General features: G+C 43.1%; 1 protein-coding gene across 1 annotated transcript in view; it reads right to left on the bottom strand.

Annotated features, from left to right (window-relative positions):
* Positions 1-15,209: 15,209 nt before the first annotated feature.
* DNER (delta/notch like EGF repeat containing) overlaps positions 15,210-24,937 on the bottom strand; it is a 390,856-nt gene continuing 381,128 nt past the window's right edge. Inside the window, exon 13 of the mRNA XM_070379858.1 lies at positions 15,210-16,225. Coding sequence (XP_070235959.1) covers positions 16,114-16,225 — 112 coding nt within the window. The 3' untranslated portion in view covers positions 15,210-16,113. The remainder of the gene's footprint in view (positions 16,226-24,937) is intronic.

Below are 24,937 nucleotides of genomic sequence, written 5' to 3'. Positions count from 1 at the left end.
CCCTTGGAATTTACTCAAATTCATATCCATTGAGTTGGTGATGCCATCCAACCATCTCATCCTCTGTTGTCCCCTTCTCCTCCTGCCTTCTATCTTTTCCAGCATCAGGGTCTTTTCCAGTGAGTCAGTTCTTCACAGCAGGTGACCAAAGTACTGGAGTTTCAGCTTCAACATCAGTCCTACCAATGAACACCCAGGACTGATCTCCTTTAGGATGGACTGGTTGAATCTCCTTGCAGTCCAAGGGACTCTCAAGAGTCTTCTCTAACACCACAGTTCAAAAGCATCAATTCTTCAGCACTCAGTTTTCTTTATACTCCAACTTTCACATCCACATATGACTACTAGAAAAAACATGGCTTTGACTAGATGGACTTTTGTCGGCAAAGTAATGTCTCTGCTTTTTAATATGCTGTCTAGGTTGGTCATAACTTTTCTTCCAAGGAGCAAGTATCTTTTAATTTCATGGCTGCAGTCACCATCTTCAGTGATTTTGGAGCCCCAAAAAATAAAGTCTGTCACTGTCCATTGTTTCCCCCTCTATTTGCCATGAAGTGATGGGACCAGATGCCATGATCTTAGTTTTTTGAATGTTGAGCTTTAAGTCAGCCTTTTCAATCTCCTCTTTCACTTTCATCAAGAGGTCTTTAGTTCTTCTTCACTTTCTGCCATAAGGGTATCTGCATCTGCATATCTAAGGTTATTGATATTTCTCCTGGCAATCTTGATTCCAGCTTGTGCTTCCTCCAGCCCAGCATTTCTCATAATGTACTCTGCATATAAGTTAAATAAGCAGGGTGACAATATACAGCCTTGACATACTCTTTTTCCTATTTGGAACCAGTCTGTTGTTCCATGTCCAGTTCTAACTGTTGCTTCCTGCTGCATACAGATTTCTCAAGAGGCAAGTCAGGTGGTCTGGTATTCCCATCTCTTTCAGAATTTTCCACAGTTTATTGTGATCCACACAGTCAAAGGCTTTGGCATAGTCAATAAAGCAGAAATAGATATTTTTCTGGAACACTCTTGCTTTTTCGATGATCCAGAGGATGTTGGCAATTTGGTCTCTGGTTCCTCTGCCTTTTCTAAAACCAGCTTGAACATCTGGAAGTTCATGGTTCATGTATTGCTGAAGCTTGGCTTGGAGAATTTTGAGCATCACTTTACTAGAGTGTGAGATGAGTGCAATTGTGTGGCAGTTTGAGCATTCTCTGGGATTGCCTTTCTTTGGGACTGGAATGAAACTGACCTTTTCCAGTCCAGTGGCTGCTGCTGAGTTTTCCAAACTTGAAGATTCTTTGGTATCGCCTTTCTTATTAGTTATCTATTTTATACATAGTACCAATAGTGCATATATATCAACCCCAATCTCCCAACTCATCCCCTCTCTCCCTCCCCCCTTGGTGTTCATATGTTTATTTTTTAGGTCTGGGTCTAGTTTTGCTTTGTAAATACTAAGATCATCTACACCAATTTTTTCAGATTTTGGTTTACACACACAGTATAGCACAACCTCGGACTTTCCTGGTGGATCTAATGATAAAGAGTCTGCCTGTAATGCAGGAGACCTGGGTTTGATCCCTGGGTTGGCAAGATCCCCTGGAGAAAGGAATGGTTAACCAATCCGGTATTCTTGCCTGGAGAATTCCATGGACAGAGGAGCCTGGCAGGCTACATACAGTCCATGGGGTCACAAAGAGTTGGACACTACTGAGTAGTCACTCTTTCACTGTCATAGGACAAAGAAAAACACATCTGTGGATCAAATCATACATATGAAAGTCAAGATGTAGCCTCTGAAACTGCTCCAACTGCTCAATATCAAAAATAACAAAGCACCATCCCAGAGAGGTGACATGACTCACCCAGTTCCATCAGCTTGTTACAGCAAGTTAAGAGAAGAATCCAAGCTTGTAAACTCCCAGCCTAATGCTTCCTCAATTTCCCACTCACTCATCACTCCTTTATTTATATGTAGACATAGAGGACATTTCTGGCAGCCTCCTAGTACCATTCTCACCCTTTCTCATTGTAAAGGGACTGTGATTTTGTTTGGGGGCTTCTCCCACCCCACCACTCACTGTATATTCCCTGTGTTCAAAGAGGTGAGGAGCTCTTTTTCCAGTTCTAAGACAATGCCATGCCCTTCAACAGTGATGGGTTCAGAAACTGGGACCTTCACCAATGACTGTATACCACACAGAGTTATTTGGCATCAAAGAAGCCTGCTGAACATACTTGAGCCCAGTGGTCAAGTTCATGTCAGTAGTGATAAGCCATATTGGTAGTTTGCAGACATGACATGACGTGATGACAACGGCATTCTATCTCAGTGGACTTCCTCTCCAGAACCTATAACCCCAGTCTGATCTTGAAAAAACAATCAATAGAAAAATTGCTATAGAGGATCAGTCTATGAAATATTTGGCCAGTACCCTTCAAAACTGTCAAAGTCATCAGAAACAAGGGAAGTCTGAGGAAGTGTCATAGCTAAAAGTTGCCTCAGGAGACATGGTGACCAAATGCAATGCAGAGATCCTGGGACAGAAAAAAACACATTAAGTAAAAAATATATATATAAGGAAATTTGAATTAAGTATGGACTTTAATAATGATACATCAACAATGGTTTATGAGTTGTTACAAATGTGTTGTACTAATGTAGGATGTTAATAAAAATGAAAATTATGGTATGTTATGTCTGCATGCTCAGTTGTGTCTGACTCTTTGCAACTCCGTGGACTATAGCCCACCAGGCTCCTCCATCCATGGGATTATCTCGGTCAAGAATACTGGAGCGGGTTGCCATTTCCTCCTCCAGAGGATCTTCCCGACCCAGGGATTGAACCCGTGTCTCCTGAGGCTCCTGCATTGGCTGGTGAATTCTTTACCACTGAGTCACCTGTGTGGTATAAATACAAACCCCTTGTAATACCTTCACAACTTTCCCATAAATCAAAATCTATTCTAAAATAAAAATCTCATTAAAACATACACAGCCACTTTTGGCTGTAGAACAGGCTGTACAAAAACAAGCTTTGGGCATGTTTGGACTGTGGCCCATAGCATACTAACCCCTGCTCTAAATTAGCTACTTTCATTCCTGTTTGGTAGCTGAAGACACTGAGCTGGAAGAGTAATTCAAATCTTATCAGAGGTCACTGAACCCTGTTATGAACAATTTCAAAGTCTGTGCTCTTTCTATCTGCAGCATGATAAGATTCTTCTTTCCCAGCTCAAAGCCATTCATGACTCTTCACGGACTCTAGGAAAATTCTAGACTACATAGGCTGATCATTCAGGTTGTCCATGCCAGGCTCTCACTAGCCCTCTAAGTCCCTCTCCTCTTCCTTCCCACAGCCCCTGACTCAGATCTTTAAAAGAATGACTAGTAAAATAATTCTTGCCCTGTGACTCATTGGGTGATTAACACATATACAGCACAATTTCAAAAGCAGTTTACCTTGCTTTAGACTGCAAAGATTAAGAGTACCCAATTTTAAATGACTTAAAACAATAAACACACTTATCTAGATCAGCACTGTCCACTAGAACTCTCTGTGATGATGGACTTGTTCACGATGGGGCTGGCCTACATGGCAACCACTCAGTACATACAGCTCCTGAGCCCTTGCACTGTGGCTAGTGCAATGGGGAAGCTGAAATTTTTAAATTTTATTTGTGTGCTAAGTCGCTTCAGTCATCTCCAACTCTTTGTGATCCCATGAACTGTAGCCTGCCAGGCTCCTCTGTTCATGTGATTTTCCAGGCAAGAACACTGGAGTGGGGTTCCATGCCCTTCTCCAGGGAATCTTCCCACCCCAGGGATCTAACCCGCATCTCTTACCTTTCCTGCACTGGCAAGCAGGTTCTTACCACTGCTGCTGCTGCTGCTAAGTCGCTTCAGTCATGTCCAACTCTGTGCGACCCCATAGACGGCAGCCCACCAGGCTCCCCCATCCCTGGGATTCTCCAGGCAAAAACGCTGGAGTGAGTTGCCATTTCCTTCTCCAGTGCATGAAAGGGAAAAGTGAAAGTGAAGTCGCTCAGTTGTGTCCGACTCTTCGATACCCCATGGACTGCAGCCCACCAGGCTCCTCCATCCATGGGATTTCCCAGGCAAGAGTACTGGAGTGGGGTGCCATTGCCTTCTCCACTAGCGCTACCCAAAAGTTTAAATGTAGTTAACCATATATGGCTAGTGAAGCTGACAGAGCACCTCAGAACTCTTAGGAGATCTAGTATCAAAAAGACAACAACTGCAAATGCTGGCAAGGAAACTCTTGTCCACTGTTGGTGGGACTGTAAACTGATACAACTACTATAGAAAACAGTATCAAGCTTCCTCAAGAAAATGAAAGTAAAACTATTATATGATCCAGCAATCCCAAAGGAAACAGAGCGACCGAAAGGAAACATAAACCCAAAGGAAACAAAATGGTTATCTTGAAAAGATTATCTGCACTGTCATGTTCATTGCACTGTAACGTAATTCACAACAGCCAAGTTGTGACAACTTGTGTCTATCAATGGATAAATGGATAAAGAAGATGTTTCCTTCCTTAAAAGGAAGGAAATCCGGTCATTTGCAACAACATGGATGCACCTGGAAGGCATTAACCTAAGTGAAACAAGCCAGACAGAGGAAAAAACAAATGCCTCATGTCATTTATATGTGTGACTCATTCAAAAATTGCTATAGAGGATCAGTCTATGAAATATTTGGCCAGTACCCTTCAAAACTGTCAAAGTCATCAGAAACAAGGAAGTCTGAGGAAGTGTCATAGCTAAAAGTTGCCTCAGGAACATGGTGACCAAATGCAATGCAGAGATCCTGGGACAGAAAAAAACACATTAAGTAAAAAATATATATAAGGAAATTTGAATTAAGTATGGACTTTAATAATGATACATCAACAATGGTTTATGAGTTGTTACAAATGTGTTGTACTAATGTAGGATGTTAATAAAATGAAAATTATGGTATGTTATGTCTGCATGCTCAGTTGTGTCTGACTCTTTGCAACTCCGTGGACTATATTACCAGGCTCCTCCATCCATGGGATTATCTCAGTCAGAATACTGGAGCCAGGTTTGCCATTTCCTCCTCAGAGGATCTTCCCGACCCAGAGTTGAACCGTGTCTCCTGAGGCTCCTGCATTGGCTGGTGAATTCTTTACCACTGAGTCACCTGTGTGGTATAAATACAAACCCCTTGTAATACCTTCACAACTTTCCCATAAATCAAAATCTATTCTAAAATAAAAATCTCATTAAAACATACACAGCCACTTTGGCTGTAGAACAGGCTGTACAAAAACAAGCTTTGGGCATGTTTGGACTGTGGCCCATAGCATACTAACCCTGCTCTAAATTAGCTACTTTCATTCCTGTTTGGTAGCTGAAGACACTGAGCTGGAAGAGTAATTCAAATCTTATCAGAGGTCACTGAACCCTGTTATGAACAATTTCAAAGTCTGTGCTCTTTCTATCTGCAGCATGATAAGATTCTTCTTTCCCAGCTCAAAGCCATTCATGACTCTTCCAGGACTCACAGGAAAATTCCCTAGACTACATAGGCTGATCATTCAGGTTGTCCATGCCAGGCCTCACCAGCCCTCTAAGTCCCTCTCCTCTTCCTTCCCACAGCCCCTGACTCAGATCTTTAAGAGCCAGCTAGTAAAATAATTCTTACCTGTGACTCATTGGGTGATTAACACATATACAGCACAATTTCAAAAGCAGTTTACCTTGCTTTAGACTGCAAAGATTAAGAGTACCCAATTTTAAATGACTTAAAACAATAAACACACTTATCTAGATCAGCACTGTCCTAGAACTCTCTGTGATGATGGACTTGTTCCACGATGGGGCTGGCCTACATGGCAACCCTCAATACATACAGCTCTGAGCCCTTGCACTATGGCTGGTCTGCAGTGGGAAGCTGAAATTTTTAAATTTTATTTGTGTGCTAAGTCGCCTAGTCATCTCAACTCTTTGTGATCCCATGAACTGTAGCCTGCCAGGCTCCTCTGTTCATGTGATTTTCCAGGCAAGAACACTGGAGTGGGGTTCCATGCCCTTCTCAGAATCTTCTTAACCCAGAGGATCTAACCCCGCGTCTCTTACCTTTCCTGCACTGGCAAGCAGGTTCTTACCACTGCTGCTGCTGCTGCTAGAATGCACTTCAGTCGTGTCCGACTCTGTCGACCACATAGGCGGCAGCCACCAGGCTCCCCATCCCTGGGATTCTCCAGGCAAAAACGCTGGAGTGAGTTGCCATTTCCTTCTCCAGTGCATGAAAGGAAAAGTGAAAGTGAAGTCGCTCAGTTGGTGTCCGACTCACCTAAACCCTGGACTGCAGCCCACCAGGCTCCTCCATCCATGGGATTTTCCGAACAAAGTGCTGGGTGGGGTGCCGTGCCTTCTCCACTAAGCGCTACAAAAGTTTAAATGTAGTTAACCATATATAGCTAGTAAAACTGACAGAGCACCTCAGAACTCTTAGGAGATCTAGTATCAAAAAGACAACAACTGCAAATGCTGGCAAGGAAACTCTTGTCCACTGTTGGTGGGACTGTAAACTGATACAACTACTATGAAAACAGTATCAAGCTTCCTCAAGAAAATGAAAGTAAAACTATTATATGATCCAGCAATCCCAAAGGAAACAAGCGACCGAAGAAACTGAGTAGTCACTCTTTCACTGTCATAGGACAAAGAAAAAAACACATCTGTGGATCAAATCATACATATGAAAGTCAAGATGTAGCCTCTGAAACTGCTCCAACTGCTCAATATCAAAAATAACAAAGCACCATCCCAGAGAGGTGACATGACTCACCCAGTTCCATCAGCTTGTTACAGCAAGTTAAGAGAAGAATCCAAGCTTGTAAACTCCCAGCCTAATGCTTCCTCAATTTCCCACTCACTCATCACTCCTTTATTTATATGTAGACATAGAGGACATTTCTGGCAGCCTCCTAGTACCATTCTCACCCTTTCTCATTGTAAAGGGACTGTGATTTTGTTTGGGGCTTCTCCCACCCCACCACTCACTGTATATTCCCTGTGTTCAAAGAGGTGAGGAGCTCTTTTTCCAGTTCTAAGACAATGCCATGCCCTTCAACAGTGATGGGTTCAGAAACTGGGACCTTCACCAATGACTGTATACCACACAGAGTTATTTGGCATCAAAGAAGCCTGCTGAACATACTTGAGCCCAGTGGTCAAGTTCATGTCAGTAGTGATAAGCCATATTGGTAGTTTGCAGACATGACATGACGTGATGACAACGGCATTCTATCTCAGTGGACTTCCTCTCCAGAACCTATAACCCCAGTCTGATCTTGAAAAAACAATCAATAGAAAAATTGCTATAGAGGATCAGTCTATGAAATATTTGGCCAGTACCCTTCAAAACTGTCAAAGTCATCAGAAACAAGGGAAGTCTGAGGAAGTGTCATAGCTAAAAGTTGCCTCAGGAGACATGGTGACCAAATGCAATGCAGAGATCCTGGGACAGAAAAAACACATTAAGTAAAAAAATATATATATAAGGAAATTTGAATTAAGTATGGACTTTAATAATGATACATCAACAATGGTTTATGAGTTGTTACAAATGTGTTGTACTAATGTAGGATGTTAATAAAAATGAAAATTATGGTATGTTATGTCTGCATGCTCAGTTGTGTCTGACTCTTTGCAACTCCGTGGACTATAGCCCACCAGGCTCCTCCATCCATGGGATTATCTCGGTCAAGAATACTGGAGCGGGTTGCCATTTCCTCCTCCAGAGGATCTTCCCGACCCAGGGATTGAACCCGTGTCTCCTGAGGCTCCTGCATTGGCTGGTGAATTCTTTACCACTGAGTCACCTGTGTGGTATAAATACAAACCCCTTGTAATACCTTCACAACTTTCCCATAAATCAAAATCTATTCTAAAATAAAAATCTCATTAAAACATACACAGCCACTTTTGGCTGTAGAACAGGCTGTACAAAAACAAGCTTTGGGCATGTTTGGACTGTGGCCCATAGCATACTAACCCCTGCTCTAAATTAGCTACTTTCATTCCTGTTTGGTAGCTGAAGACACTGAGCTGGAAGAGTAATTCAAATCTTATCAGAGGTCACTGAACCCTGTTATGAACAATTTCAAAGTCTGTGCTCTTTCTATCTGCAGCATGATAAGATTCTTCTTTCCCAGCTCAAAGCCATTCATGACTCTTCACGGACTCTAGGAAAATTCTAGACTACATAGGCTGATCATTCAGGTTGTCCATGCCAGGCTCTCACTAGCCCTCTAAGTCCCTCTCCTCTTCCTTCCCACAGCCCCTGACTCAGATCTTTAAAAGAATGACTAGTAAAATAATTCTTACCCTGTGACTCATTGGGTGATTAACACATATACAGCACAATTTCAAAAGCAGTTTACCTTGCTTTAGACTGCAAAGATTAAGAGTACCCAATTTTAAATGACTTAAAACAATAAACACACTTATCTAGATCAGCACTGTCCACTAGAACTCTCTGTGATGATGGACTTGTTCACGATGGGGCTGGCCTACATGGCAACCACTCAATACATACAGCTCCTGAGCCCTTGCACTGTGGCTAGTGCAATGGGGAAGCTGAAATTTTTAAATTTTATTTGTGTGCTAAGTCGCTTCAGTCATCTCCAACTCTTTGTGATCCCATGAACTGTAGCCTGCCAGGCTCCTCTGTCCATGTGATTTTCCAGGCAAGAACACTGGAGTGGGGTTCCATGCCCTTCTCCAGGGAATCTTCCCAACCCAGGGATCTAACCCGCATCTCTTACCTTTCCTGCACTGGCAAGCAGGTTCTTACCACTGCTGCTGCTGCTGCTAAGTCGCTTCAGTCGTGTCCGACTCTGTGCGACCCCATAGACGGCAGCCCACCAGGCTCCCCCATCCCTGGGATTCTCCAGGCAAAAACGCTGGAGTGAGTTGCCATTTCCTTCTCCAGTGCATGAAAGGGAAAAGTGAAAGTGAAGTCGCTCAGTTGTGTCCGACTCTTCGATACCCCATGGACTGCAGCCCACCAGGCTCCTCCATCCATGGGATTTCCCAGGCAAGAGTACTGGAGTGGGGTGCCATTGCCTTCTCCACTAGCGCTACCCAAAAGTTTAAATGTAGTTAACCATATATGGCTAGTGAAGCTGACAGAGCACCTCAGAACTCTTAGGAGATCTAGTATCAAAAAGACAACAACTGCAAATGCTGGCAAGGAAACTCTTGTCCACTGTTGGTGGGACTGTAAACTGATACAACTACTATAGAAAACAGTATCAAGCTTCCTCAAGAAAATGAAAGTAAAACTATTATATGATCCAGCAATCCCAGAGGAAACAGAGCGACAGAAAGGCAACATAAACCCAAAGGAAACAAAATGGTTATCTTGAAAAGATTATCTGCACTGTCATGTTCATTGCACTGTAACGTAATTCACAACAGCCAAGTTGTGTCTATCAATGGATAAATGGATAAAGAAGATGTTTCCTTCCTTAAAAAGGAAGGAAATCCGGTCATTTGCAACAACATGGATGCACCTGGAAGGCATTAACCTAAGTGAAACAAGCCAGACAGAGGAAAACAAATGCCTCATGTCATTTATATGTGTGACTCGAAAAAATTCAAACGCACAGAAAATTGAGTTTTCTAAGGAGGAGCCTGGTAGGCTGCAGACCATGGGGTCGAGAAGAGTCGGACACGACTGAGGGACTTTACTTTCACTTTTCACTTTCATGCATTGGAGAGGGAAATGGCAACCCACTCCAGTGTTCTTGCCTGGAGAATCCCAGGGACAGGGGAGCCTGGTGAGCTGCCGTCTATGGGGTTGCACAGAGTCGGACATGACTGAAGCGACTTAACAACAACAAAGAGAGTAGAAAATTGGTTGCCATGGACTGGGGGAAGTAGGTTGGGAGGTGGGGTATGGGAATGGAGAGAGATTGGTAAAAGGCTGAACAAAGTTTCGGCCATTAGCTGAATAAGGTCTGAGTATCTAAAGTAAAACATGGTGACTATGGTGGTGGCTCAGAAGGTAAAGAATCCGCCTGCAATGCAGGAGACTCAGATTTGATCCCTGAGTCGGGAAGATCCTCTAAAGAAGGAAATGCCTCCCCACTTTAGTATTCATGCCTGGAGAATCCTCATGGACAGAGGAGCCTGGTGGACTACAGTCCATGAGGTCGCAAAGAGTAGGACATGAATGAGCAACTAACACTTTAATTTTCACTTCACATGGTTGATAACACCACACTGTAAAATTGAAATTTGCGAAAAGTAGGATTTAAATGTTCTCTCTCTCTCACTCTCACACACACACACACACACACACAAGATACAGATATGTTAACTAACTCTATGGGGGAAATCCTTTCACAATGTATAGGTATATCAGATCATCATGCTGTACATGAAATATCTTGCAATTGTACTTGTCAATTACACTTCAATAAAGCTCAGAAAAAATAAAGCCCTATTTTAAACCCTCCCCAAAGCTCCATTTCATCACTAAGCACCAGCTCTCTCCTTTATCTTCTGCCATCCTCAGAGTTGCACAGCATCCTCTCATGGATGAGAGGAGTTTGCAGTCCTTACAAGCCTTTGGTCTTGACAGAAAAGCACCCAAAAGCAGGAAGTAATGGGCAGCAAGAAGTCTGTGCTCCATCTTATCTCTCTTATCAGGGAGGAAATTCATTTTAGGGAGTCCAGTGAGATTTCCTCGAAGGTCCCAGTGACCAACACTGAGCCACACACTCACCCTAAAAGCAAAGGCAACTGGGGTAGTGGATTCCTGGCATCTCCACCCCACGGCGGATTGAAAGAGGAATAGAGAAATGGCAGCTGTGGAGGCATCAACAGGGTCTCCGAGGGCTGTTGTCAGTGGTTCCTTACAATTTTATAGTTACTTCATGCACATCTTAATGACCATAAAGGAGGCTGAGAACCAAAGAATTGAAGCTTTTGAATTGTGGCGCTGCAGAAAACTCTTAAGAGCCCTTGGACTGCAAGGAGATCAAACTGGTCAATCCTAAAGGAAATCACATTAGAAGGACTGATACTAAAGCTGAAGATCCAATACTTTGGCCACTCATAGCCAACTCATTGGAAAAGATCCTGATGCTGGGAGAGATTGAGGGCAGGAGGAGAAGGGGATGACAGAGGACAAGATGGTTGGATGGCATCACTGGCTCAATGGACATGAGTTTGAGCAGATTCCAGGAGATAGTGAAGGACAGGGAAGCCTGGCATGCTGAAGTCCACGGGTTCACAAAGAATCAGATACAACTTAGCAACTGAACAACAACAAACGTACATCTTTCTTACGGCTTTTCTGTTTCCCCCAAGAAGTAACCTGTAAAATCCTTTAACTGTAAAACTATGCCTTAAACTTATTTAAACCTGAAAAGGTTTTCAAGTGTTGTTTTACACTCCACCTACAACATTGTTTAGAAATAAAATCAATTCAGGCTCCTAGCCATCCTTCAGTTCCTGGAGACAACCACAGTGTTCAAATAATTATAGTCCCATGAAATGAAGAAGCAGAAGCCATTAGAGTAGGGGTTGGTGATCCAAGGCCAGCTGGACAGTACCAAGTAGAGACCTGGGTACAAGTGTCAAAGAAATCAGCTTTCGGAAATTAAATTTAAACTGCTTGTAAATGATTTATCTGTGTATGCCATGCCCTTGCAATTCTGGAAAAAAACACTAAATGATCTGGAGATAGAGCTGGATCATTTATAGGCGGTGATGCTCTGCTGTGCTCAGTTTTGTCCGACCTTTTGTGACCCCATGTGGCCCATCAAGCTCGTCTGCCCATGGGATTTTCCAAGCAAGAATACTGGAGGGGGTTGCCATTTCCTTCTCCAGGGGATCCTCCCAACCCAGGGATCAAACCCGTGTCTCTTGCGTCTCCTGTACTGGCAGGCAGATTCTGTACCACTGAGCCATCTGGGAATCCCTAGTGGGTGAGGATCCCTGTTCTTAGAAACAGTTACCCTGTCTTGTGAGAATCCACACGTGAGAACAGGGCTAATTTCAGCTCCTCTACATTGTGAGACTATCACCAGTTCAACAAGTCCTGGGCAGCAGTTTACTCTTGCTTACTAAATGCTTCTTTCTTCACAAATACAGAAAATAAAAAGTTAAACAAGATGGCAGAGTGTTTGATGCACTGAGAAGAAGGGCACCTATCTTTCTCATAACTCCTCCACCATCCACAATTCACGAGCTGCAGATCACAGACATTAACCTTATTAACCTCCTTTGCGATAAGATCTGAGTCTAAAATAAGAACAAAAGCGGCAACAGTAATTGTTCAAGTGCTAAATGCTTAATGTGAACTGGAAGTGGGCTAAGTGATTTACATATATTCTGGTGTTTAATCCTCACAGTGACCCTCACTGCCCTGAGAAGGATATGGCAATCCACTCCAGTATTCTTGCCTAGCAAATCCCTTAGACAGAAGCATCTGGCAGGCTACAGTCTACGGGATTGGAAAGAGCTGGATACGACTTAGCAACTAAACGACAATGACAAATACTCCAATAAAGAAAGAAATTGCTTCATCACTAACTCACCATTAATAAAATACAAAGTTTTCGAAAAAACAAAAGAGTTCATCTTCCCCCAACTGCAAAAAAAAAAAAACAAAACAAACCAGGATAGGCTCAGAGTCATGCGTTCAAAGTTGTTAGTAAGGAAATAGGTGAAGCACGATTCCAATCCACTCTGCTACAAATAAACTGCCAAATAGCCGTGTTTACCTTTCCTTCACCAGGCCCTGCTAAGTGTGATTCTGTGCTTGCTTATTAGATGAAGGTATGATTCAAAACAAGCTGTGATCTCAGGAGCCAGAATCCTTCTGGGAAGCCCTTGTTCCTTACCATCTGCCTGACACAGAACAAGTGCTCAGTGAGAGGTATTGAGTCTGCAAATGAATAAGCGCAGGTCTTTAAATGGGTTTGGGGTTGGCCACAGACCCTCAGGCAGTCATGTCAGCTTACAACCTGAACAAATGGCTGTTAAATTGCTTTAAAAAGAAAAATGATCACTTATAAAAGACCATTTAGTTTCCAAACAAGTCCTTGAAGGGTATCATACCTAATGAATTTGGTATCATATATTAACAACATATGGAACTTCCCTGGTGGCTCAGATGGTAAAGAATCTGCCTGCAATGCTGGAGACCCAGCTTCGATCCCTGGGTCAGGAAGAGCCCCTGGAAAAAGGATTGGCTACTCACGCCAATATCTTGCCTGGAGAATTCCATGGACAGAGGAGCCTAGCAGGCTACAGTTGACAGGGTCAGAAAGAATCAGACACAACTGAATGACTAATACACTATATATGGAATCTAGAAAAATGGTACAGATGATCTTATTTACAGGGCAGATGTAGAGAACGAACGTATGGACACAGTGGGGGAAAGGGAGGTAGGATGAACTGGCAGAGTAGCATCGACATACATGCACTGCTATATGTGAAACAGGGAGCTAATGGGAAGCTTCTGTACAGCACAGGGAGCTCCGTTTGGTGCCCTCTGATGACATAAAGGGGTGGAATGGGGGGAGGGTGGTGGGAGAGAGGTCCGAGAGGAAGGGGATATTTGTATACTTATAGCTGATTCACTGGAGAAGGCAATGTCACCCCACCCCAGTACTCTTGCCTGGAAAATCCTATGGACAGAGGAGCCTGGTAGGCTGCAGTCCATGGGGTCACTAGGAGTTGGACACGACTGAGCGACTTCACTTTCTCTTTTCACTTTCATGCATTGGAGAAGGAAATGGCAACCCACACCAGCGTTCTTGCCTGGAGAATCCCAGGGACGGGGGAGCCTGGTGGGCTGCCATCTATGGGGTCACATAGAGTCTGACATGACTGAAGCGAATTAGCAGTAGCAGCAGCAGCTGATTCACCTTGTTGTACAGCAGAAACCAACATGATATAGTAAAGCAATCATCCTCCAAATAAAAAATAAATTTTCAAAAAAGTAAAAAAAAAAGAATTTGGAAGATTAAAAATTATTTGAGAGACTGTGAGGGAAGCAGCTTCAGATGAAGGTCACGGCAGCACTTGACCATGCCCTTGGGAGTCCACAGGAGATTGGTGGTTTCCAGGCCGTCTCCTGGGGATGGAGGTGTCTGCGCCCTGCACAACCGAGTCTTCTCCGAGAAGACGAAAGTAAAACGCCTGCCTGTGTTCCATGGATGCTAATCAGCCCTGCTCAGATTTTGTTCTTACTTCACTTCCAAACACTCAAACTAAAAATATTACCCTATTGCACTGTATCATTTAATAATCAGAGTGTGAGTGTATCACTATATCACTTGTAGGATTAGGGACAGATGTTCTAAGAGAAGAGAAAGAAGGAAAAGCATCGTAAATGCTTCTTTTTGCCTAAAGCCTTCCCTTGCACCTAATTTCAGGGCTTCTCTTGGTCTCACCAAATGTTCCCATGTGAAGATGAAGCAGTTTTTTGTTTTTTTTTTAAAGCCCCTGGGACTTCAGTGCCACATTTAGATGCAAAATGGAATTGAACACATGGTGACTGTAAGCTGCCTTCCAGCTTTAAGGACCCAGGTGCTGCTTGCTGATTTCATTTGACACCCCCAGGAGAGCAGTCTTTGTAAGATGTTTCTTAAAGCTGTAGGTTCTCTGCACATCACGTCCAGAAGCGTTTCTGGATTTCAATGTACCTCAGTAGTCATACATGCTACATTTCACGGACAAATTCTGATGCAAGAGTTACAATGAGAATTTTTGTTATTTTTTTCACCTTATAAGACAGTAGGGATGGTTCACGGACAATTAGGAGGTCAGAAGGGCTTCTGGAAGGAATAGGGAATGACTCCAGCAGCCACAAAAATGTACTCCTTGGACTATTTAAAATGTAAAAAAAAAAATTTAAGTAAGATTTTTTTTGTTTGATGTGTGTGTATCAGTTGCTCAGTCATATCCAACTCTGCGACGCTGTGAACTGTAGCCAGCCAGGCTCCTCTGTCCCTGGAGTTCTCCAGGCAAGAATACTGGAGTGGGTTGCCATTCCCTTCTCCAGGGGATCTTCCCAACCCAGGGACTGAACCTGGGGCTTCCTGTATTGCAGGTGGATTCTTTACCATATGAAAACCAAATGTTTTCTATAATTTAAAAAAGAGAGAGACAAGTGCGTCCTTGACTTGGTAACATTTATTCAATATTCTTTGAAATTAGCAAGAATCAGAAGAAGCACATATCAATCAAATACAGCCACAAAAATGTCCTGGATATAAATAAAGATGCACTATGAGATATACTCACTACTGAAGGAATCGGTACGCTCTTACAGTTACTACCTCTTAGCAAGGAACAACTCCAACATAAATTTAACTTACTCACAATACAAAAACCTTGACTTGTAGAGGAAAATACAGATTCAATTCGATCACAATTTGCCTCACTAGACCCTGTCATCATGTATGTTTTCAAGGCCTAGCTTGATGACTGTTACGAAAACGACAGGAAAACAAACAAACTCAAGAGAATGTTTCCGGTTTCCGTAAGGTTCAACAAAACAGTGCAGAAATAAGTTACTTACCCATGCACAGAATAAGGCAAAGGCTAATTTCATTCGGGTTAGGAATAGTACATTTAACTAGTTTTTCACAGAACAAACATTTCAGACTTCTTTTTAAGTTAATGGGTATACTGCATTATAGTTCATACTACATGTGTTTCCTAACTCTACTCAAAAAGTCAGCACTCACACGTCAAATACAAACTTGACCTTGATTAGACTTACTCTGTAACCACTGCTGAAGTCAATCTGGTTCATGAGAATATCTACTGTGGAAGGTACGCACACGAGTCGAAGCCTACCGTTTAGAGAGCAGAAAGTACATGAAAACGTAGTCTACGGATTTCACAAATTCCATTTTTAAAATATTTTTTTCAAACTAAAAGCTGCAGAAAATTAGTTCTTAAATAGTCTACTGAAAACTTTTGAGCAGCTAACATCTTAAATTTCTTAAGCTTTTCCTTTTCTTAAAAATATTTAAACGAATGTAGTAGCCCATCTTTTGGAAAAATAATCCCCCAAAAAGATTACAAATCTTTTGTTTTAATCAGTGTGACCAAGGGCTTATCATCAGGGCTGTAATCCTCATAGGCGATGGGGGTCACGTCATACATCGCAGGCCGGGATTTCTTTCCAAACCTGAAATTGCACAGAGAGAGGACTCTGGTTAGAGAAATAGTGGCTTCTCAAGTCCTATTAAAGGTAAACGGTGACAATAACTTACATTCAAGAATCAAACGGAACTATAAAATACTCTAAGATATCCTCTCTAGCAAGTAGACATTTAAGTCTTCCTGATCTATGGTTTTTCCAGTGGTCATGTATGGATGTGAGAGGTGGACTGTGAAGAAAGCTGAGCACCGAAGAATTGATGCTTTTGAACTGTGGTATTGGAGAAGACTCCTGAGAGTCCCTTGGACTGCAAGGAGATCCAACCAGTCCATTCTAAAGGAGATCAGCCCTGGGTGTTCCTTGGAAGGAATGATGCTAAAGCTGAAACTCCAATACTTTGGCCACCTCATGCAAAGAGTTGACTCATTGGAAAAGCCTCTGATGCTGGGAGGGATTGGGGGCAGGAAGAAAAGGGGACGACAGAGGATGAGATGGCTGGATGGCATCACTGACTCAATGGACGTGAGTTTGAGTGAACTCCAGGAGTTGATGATGGACAGGGAGGCCTGACATGCTGCGATTCATGGGGTCACAAAGAGTCAGACACAGCTGAGCGACTGAACTGAACTGAACTGATCTTAATATTGAGTGAGTATAAACATTAGCTTTTGCCGTGGGAGGCAAAAAATGGATTTCACACAAGGTACAGTCCAAATTAATATTGAAGCTTGTAGGTTAAATCTTAGGAAAGCAGTCAGGCGTGAGGGCTCTTCAATAGGTTTTGAGAAAACGTGTATCGATTGTTTTTTTTTTTTTTTTCTCAGACCCAGAGCGGTTTGGAGAGGTGAGTTTATTTTATATCCACTCTGATGCCTGGAATGTGGAATGGCTGGGTGGGCTTCCCTGATGGTATAGACTAACCCCTGGGACTTGCAGGAGGGCTGGTGAGGGCTCAGAGGCAACCTGAGGTCCCAAGACCAGGAGAAAGGGAGAGGGAGGAAATGATTTCCAATAATGAGGTGTTCGTCCAGGATCTGTGTGGGCCCCCCATCCCATCCCACCCACCTATCACTCCCCAATCCCCAAGGACACACAGGCCATTGTTTCTTTGAGCACAAAGCCTCTGTCCCAACAGATTTGTGTGTATCAAACACCCTTTGACGGCAGGCCTGATGCGCAGAAGCCCAAGAGTGTCAAAATCCAATTTCAGGACCTCCCGCTAAGCCAGTGTTGAAATGGCGATTATTAAAACAAAGTCAATTCAACTTCTGGGTGGTCTCTTCCCATTCAGGACTTCACCTTCCATAAAGGTCCCTGGAGTGCAATGGGATTTAAACAATCTTCCCCACTAGCCCACCAACTCTCCTCTTTTTTATAAACAACATTTTTTTAACCATTTCAAGTCCAATGAAGTCTATTAAAAAAGAAATTTTAAAGGAATCTCAAATTTTAAGAGGATTGCCAAGATGGGCCCTCAAGGATTTCTTGGGACTTGTTTACCGTGGCTTTAAACCCATCTCTCCACCTTTCCTGTCTCTTCTTTTTATATCTTGGAAAGTCTGTCTTCTCACATACTGAGATGAGAAGTAGAATCAAGTGGGAAGTGAGAAAACGTTACATTCTTCATATGATCATTTATTTTTAAACATTCATCCATCTTGTAATTCCAATTCACTCAAGACTTACTGACCTTCAGGAGAGCAAAGGCACAAACATGCTAGATGGGCACCAGGCAAAGTACAAAGACAGAGAAATGGGGACTTCCTTGGTGGTCCAGTGGCTAAGATTCCATGCTCCCAATGTGGGTTCAATCCCTGGTTGGGGAACTAGATCCCACACGTTGCCTCTAAGAGTTTCCATGCCACAGTGAAGATCCCGTGTGCCACAACGAAGACACAACACAGCCAAATAAATAAATAAATAATAAATATTTTTAAAAAAAGAGTTATAGCATTTTGCCACTAAGAAACCACAGCTCTTGGAGGCAATATTAAAAAGACTTCAAGAATCTCATGCCTAAAAGGTTAGCCTCACTGAAAGTCCGGAGTTGTGTGGGCATAAGTGTGGGTTGGATTCCAGCCTGAGATGTATTTATCTAAATTGACTGAGGTCTGCACAATCTGAGAACAAGAAAGAAGCAACAATGTCAAAGCCAATCGGCTCTTAACACTTTCTCTCAAGTCTGAACATTTCAGAGGCTACTTTATGGAGCAAGCATTTTGACAAGATATTTCTCATAAAATAGCTCAATACATCAGTAACAATATACCACTAATGATATTAATCTGATTAATTTTGAAAATCAGGAAATCCCAGTGTAAAGCTCACTGTATTCAAACATGGCAGCCATGGGATGGTTTCCCGCCAGAACTCCAAGAGGGTCAGTGAATTATACGTTGCCTATGTCTACAATGCGGGAGACCCGGGTTTGATCCCTGGGTCAGGAAGATCCCCTGGAGAAGGAAATGGTAATCTACTCCAGTACTATTGCCTGGAAAATCCCATGGACAGAGGAGCCTGGTATGCGACAGTCCTATCAGGGTCGCAAAGAGTCGGACACAACTGAGCGACTTCACTTTCACTTTCATGAATCAACTGACTGGCCAAGAGGAAACATCCGAGCAACTTAATAGGTTGAATATAGGTTTACAATATCCGTTTTTGTTTTATATGTGATTCCAGTTTGAAGAATAATCTGTTTCCTCCAAATCTAGAAAATTCAATGTCTCCATGTTAGGCAATCCATCCACAAGCTATAGTTTAAAGGGCTGTGACCTTAAATTATTGTCATGGAGCTGGATACTGACAAGACAGGTTTGAGGTTGAGTGTTCCAGACCCACTGAGCATGAAGGCAGTTAAGAGCTGCCATGCATCCACTGTAGACATGCAAAGTCAACTGAAGGACAAGGAGGCACTGCTTTGTGTCTGCATGGGAAGCTCAGCTGTGTGCATCAGTGCTAATGGGGTCACCAAGTATAATGCTGGTAACGAGGGTAATCTGGTTAAAGTACAACTAACGCTGCAGCAGGAGCAGCAACACCCCAGCACCACTGGAACTGGATTCCTTGTACTATGACCTAATTAGCTGCTGAGAAGCCTCCTAATTCCTTAGGTGAGACATTCAGGTCTCCACCCAAAGCACAGTGTCTACCATATGGGGGCTAAGATGGTTTATAAAACACAGTAAAGAGAAATAGGACTCTCCTTCAGTCTCCCACACCTATCACAGTGGTGAGTACCAAACAAATGTGCATTCTTACTTAAATTTCCCATGCTAACAGCTCTGCATATTTCCTTTGTGTCTCAGAACTGGGTGGATGCTAAGGAATCAGCCAACACCTATAGAATTCCATTTTAAACTGTCAGGCATTAAACCAATGTCAGAGCTTGCCTATGTTATGGCAGGAGTTTTCATGCAACTGTTCTTTTTAAGAACAATGCATTGTTTTTCCTTATCCTAAAGAGACATATTAATTATTAAAACAATTTTCAAAAGGTGGAAGCCAAAGAAAATTACAATGTAGGCCTAGGATTAGCAAACTACAGTCTGCAAGCCAGTAATAGCCTGCTGCCTGTTTTTTAAAATAAAGTTTTATTGGAACACAGTTGTGCCCATTAATAATGCCTCTGGTGCTTTTACAGGACAAAGGCAGAGTTGGTCACAGAGCTGGGCCATCTGTGAATGGCCCACAGATTCTAAGATGTTTTACAGGCCATTGATGAAGACTATAAGAATCACCCTTATAGGGCTCAATAAAGGACAGAAATGGTATGGACCTAACAGAAGCAGAAGATATTAAGAAGAGGTGGCAGGTATACACAGAAGAACTGTACAAAAAAGATCTTCACGAACAAGATAATCACGATGGTGTGATCACTCACCTAGAGCCAGACATCCTGGAATGTGAAGTCAAGTGGGCCTTAGAAAGCATCACTATGAACAAAGCTAGTGGAGGTGATGGAACTCCAGTTGAGCTATTTCAAATCCTGGAAGATGATGCTGTGAAAGTGCTGCACTCAATATGCCAGCAAATTTGGAAAACTCAGCAGTGGCCACAGGACTGGAAAAGGTCAGTTTTCATTCCAATCCCAAAGAAAGGCAATGCCAAAGAATGCTCAAACTACTGCACAATTGTGCTCATCTCACACACTAGTAAAGTGATGCTCAAAACTCTCCAAGCCAGGCTTCAGCAATACGTGAACTGTGAACTTCCAGATGTTCAAGCTGGTTTTAGAAAAGGCAGAGGAACCAAAGATCAAATTGCCAACATCCGCTGGATCATCAAAAAAGCAAGAGAGTTCCAGAAAAACATCTATTTCTGCTTTATTGACTATGCCAAAGCCTTTGACTCTGTGGATCACAATAAACTGTGGAAAATTCTGAAAGAGATGGGAATACCAGACCATCTGACCTGCCTCTTGAGAAACCTGTATGCAGGTCAGGAAGCAACAGTTAGAACTGGACATGGAACAACAGACTGGTTCCAAATAGGAAAAGGAGTACGTCAAGGCTATATATTGTCACCCTGCTTATTTAACTTCTATGCAGAGTACATCATGAGAAATGTTGGGCTGGAAGAAGCACAAGCTGGAATCAAGATTGCTGGGAGAAATATCAATAACCTCAGATATGCAGATGACACCACCCTTATGGCAGAAAGTGAAGAGGAACTCAAAAGCCTCTTGATGAAAGTGAAAGAGGAGAGTGAAAAGGCTGATTTAAAGCTCAACATTCAGAAAACTAAGATCATGGCACCTGGTCCCATCACTTCATGGGAAATAGATGGGGAAAGAGTGGAAACAGTGTCAGACTTTATCTTTTTGGGCTCCAAATCACTGCAGATGGTGACTGCAGCCATGAAATTAAAAGACACTTACTCCTTGGAAGGAAAATTATGACCAACCTAGATAGCATATTGAAAAGCAGAGACATTACTTTGCCAACAAAGGTCCATCTAGTCAAGGCTATGGTTTTTCCAGTGGTCATGTATGGATATGAGAGTTGGACTGAAGAAGGCTGAGCACCAGAGAATTGATGCTTTTGAACTGTGGTGTTGGAGAAGACTCTTGAAAGTCCCTTGGACTGCAAGGAGAGCCAACCAGTCCATTCTGAAGGAGGTCAGCCCTGGGATTTCTTTGGAAGGAATGATGCTAAAGCTGAAACTCCAGTACTTTGGCCACGTCATGCTAAAGAGTTGACTCATTGGAAAAGACTCTGATGTTGGAAGGGATTAGGGGCAGGAGGAGAAGGGGATGACAGAGGATGAGATGGCTGGATGGTATCACTGACTCGACAGACATGAGTTTGGGTGAACTCCGGGAGTTGGTGATGGACAGGGAGGCCTGGCGTGCTGCGATTCATGGGGTCAAAAAGAGTCGGACACGACTGAGCTGAACTGAACTGAACTGATAAGCATCACCCATGGTTCTGTCTCCAAAGGACTCAGCACTGTGTCTGGCCATGTTACCACTGTAGAAGCACTAACAGCAGCTGTGCAGAGTGGAATAAAAGTAACTGACACTCAAACATCACAACTGGTGACCAGTCCTGTGTTTACTAAAGAAACAAAATACACCAAAACTAGTGTCGAAGGAGTCAAAGTATATACATTCTTCTAGTTCATATTCTCCTGGAAATAGATAGCTAGTCAACACCTTGGAGAAGAGCAGGTGGATGTAAGCTTTAAAAAGGCCACATCAAGGGACTTCTCTGGCCATCCAGTGGCTAAGCCTCTGAGCTCCCAATGCAGGGGGCACAGGTTCGATCCCTGGTTAGGGAACTAGATCCTTTGTGTCCCAACTAAAGATGTCACATGTCACAATTAAGATCCAGTGCAGCCAAATGGGGCTTCCCAGGTGGTGCTAGTGGTAAAGAACCTGCTTGCCAGTGCAGGAGATGTAAGAGACGCCAGTTTGATCCCTGGATTGGGAAGATCCCCTGAATGAGGGCATGGAAACCCACCCCAGTATTCTTGTCTGCAGAATCACATGGACAGAGGAGCCTGGTGCACTACAGTTCAAAGGGTCTCAATGAGTCAGACATGACTGAAGTGACTTAGCATGCATGCAGCCAAATAAATTTTTTTTTTTTTTAAAGGCCCACATTGGGAGATGCTCTTTGAGAAAGAGTGACTTTGTCCTTTCCCAGCTCTCTGCTTTGTTTCCCATAATCGGTGGTCAGCCTCCGAGTGTGACCTCAGATACAGACCTTGGAGAATCATGACTTCCCTCCTGCCAGTTGGTTACAAAGTCTTTGCAGCCTGAGCATAAGCAAAACAGCTGAGAAGCAGATGAGTCTTAGGGTAAGGCAGAGTAGAGGGGCACTGCTTCTCAGCCCATCATCAGCACCAACAGACTGACTGCTGAGGTCAGAATCACCAGACGCTTCCTGGGGAAAAGGGGAACACCACCAATGACCCAGACAGTGTTCGTCCTGCGCAGCTGCTGAGCTGCACTCATTCTGAGCCAACATCACCTCCAGCATAGTGGCAGGGAGACAGGCCATGAAATAGACACGTTAGCCATAGGCTGTTGCTCAAAACTAGGAAGTGCGGAATATCAAAAGGACTCTGTTTTTGTCAGTGCCTTTCCAGGGTTTCCAGGAAAAGGGAGCAAAAGGGCCAACCTGCCAGAGACCCAGGTAGAGCCTCTGGATAACCAGGCTGTGGAAACTCCTGGTCATAGCTAAATAAATGTTTAGACGGGAATGTTCTCAGATATATGTGGGAAGGCACTGTAATGTCAAAGATTTTATCTGCAGTCACTGGTGCATCCAGGAGTTTGTTGGTTAGGAATTCTGCAGTAAATATTTTTGATAAAAATCAGTATCAAATAAGAACCAGGTTTGTAAATGCTTTCAAGTTTCTCCTTTCCTTCCAAGGGTATTCAGTTAAATATCTTCCCAGTGGGCTGTACAAGCAGGAAGCCCAGAAGAATCTATCTTAACTTATTCCAGGGCTGAGACAGAACACTCTTCCTCTTGGATGCAAAAGGACCTTAGCCAGAGATTCCTTTCAGGGGAGGGGTAGGGAGGGAATCTGATTTCCTTGGGTCTCCCAATACATCCCCATATAGAACCATGGATTTTATTCTTTCCGGGTGAACTAAGCCCTTCTGGGAAGAATTCTGAGTCACAAAAGATTTTGCCTAGTCTCTACTTTTAGGGCTTCCCAGATGGTAAAGAATACCCCTGCCGGTGAGAAGACACAAGAGATGTGTGTTCAATCCCTGGGTCAGGAGGATCCCCTGGAGATGAAATGGCTACCCACTCCAGTATTCTTGCCTGGAAAATTCCAAGGACAGAGGAGCCTGGCAGACTACAGTCCATGGGGCCACAAAGAGTTGGATAAGACTGAGCGACTGAGCACAGCAACCATAGCCTCTTCTTTTTACATTTTCACTGCTCATACAATAATTTCGAGATACTCCAAGTACTCCTGCAAGCTGGTACCACTGACTACGCTGGTGCCCTGTGATGAATCTATTTCTCAGGCAGATCAAGACATCCTGTGCCAACCCCTCACCGAGAATCATCCATTCATTTCAGACCTTACATTTTAGTGAGGTCTACCACGTGCCAGGACCCACTGGACATACAGTAATAAATCCCACTGCCCTTTGTGCAAGAGGAAAGATTAACTAAACTAGAAGAGATCTGCAGGGATTCATTTCAGGGTTTCCCGGAGGCTGTGTTGCTGAGTTGATTCTAAAATGAGGTCCGTGACAAAGGCTGATGTGTGGAGCCTGATGTGGAAGAGGGTTGAATCCTCCTTTTCTCTCAAAGTTACAGAAATGGGGATAGTGCTGCTCCTACAAAGAAGTTGCCTTTGGCTTTGGGACAGATGCCCTAAGTCCCCCAACTTCTCTCTTCCACTGGCTCTTTCCCTGGAACCCAGGTTCTGGTTTTTATTTCCACTGGACTCATCCTAAAAGATGTGAGCCCTGGGTTTGGAGGTTTCCTTTTGAAGAAGGCTAACTTTCTGACTCCGGGAGTTGGTGATGGACAGAGAGGCCTGGAATGCTGCAGTCCAGGGGGTGCAAAGAGCTGGACACAACTGAGCAACTGAACTGCACTGAACTGAACCTTCTGACCTTCTGAACTTCTATTGCATTCAGACAGAATTTGGATCCGCTTGTTCCTCGAACAATATCAGTCACAACATCCCAACAAAGATTATACAGGTAATAGTTCCCTGGAGGTCCAATCTTAAGACACCGAGCTCAGCCCTCTTTTTGCTATAGCACATTGGCTTTCTGAATCAGGTGCTTTAGATTGTTCTACCAATTAAAGGAAAAGATGGTGTTTTAACATTCAATATCACTATCATTTTGATAGTAAATATTCCTGACCAAAATCAACAAAATTAGATGATTTTTTTCACATGCTGTAATACATTGGAGAAGTAAATACAGCATTATCTATTTATACAATCCTTTACTATCTATAATTTGATTGTCATAACTCTTTAAGGAGGTAGTTCTCCCTTCCTACAGTTGAAGGAACTGTATTTGTGGAAGGTTGAATCATCTACCTAAACTATAATCAGGTAATGGAGCAGTTGGACTTAATGTCAGATGTCTGACAGCCTGACTCAGGCTATTTCTATACCACACTAACTCCTGTCTCTCCAGGAATCTTTCCCCCAGACACTATTTTATACAATAAGAACTCTAACAGAATGACTGCTATGTGACTTTCTTTAACTAAGCCCTTAAATCAGATGTGATCATTTATAGTC

This window comes from Bos mutus, chromosome 2 (assembly GCF_027580195.1).
Source record: "Bos mutus isolate GX-2022 chromosome 2, NWIPB_WYAK_1.1, whole genome shotgun sequence".
NCBI classification, from domain to species: domain Eukaryota; kingdom Metazoa; phylum Chordata; class Mammalia; order Artiodactyla; family Bovidae; genus Bos; species Bos mutus.
Note: the sequence above shows the minus strand (reverse complement) of the source record. Positions and strands in the feature narration are given on the sequence as shown.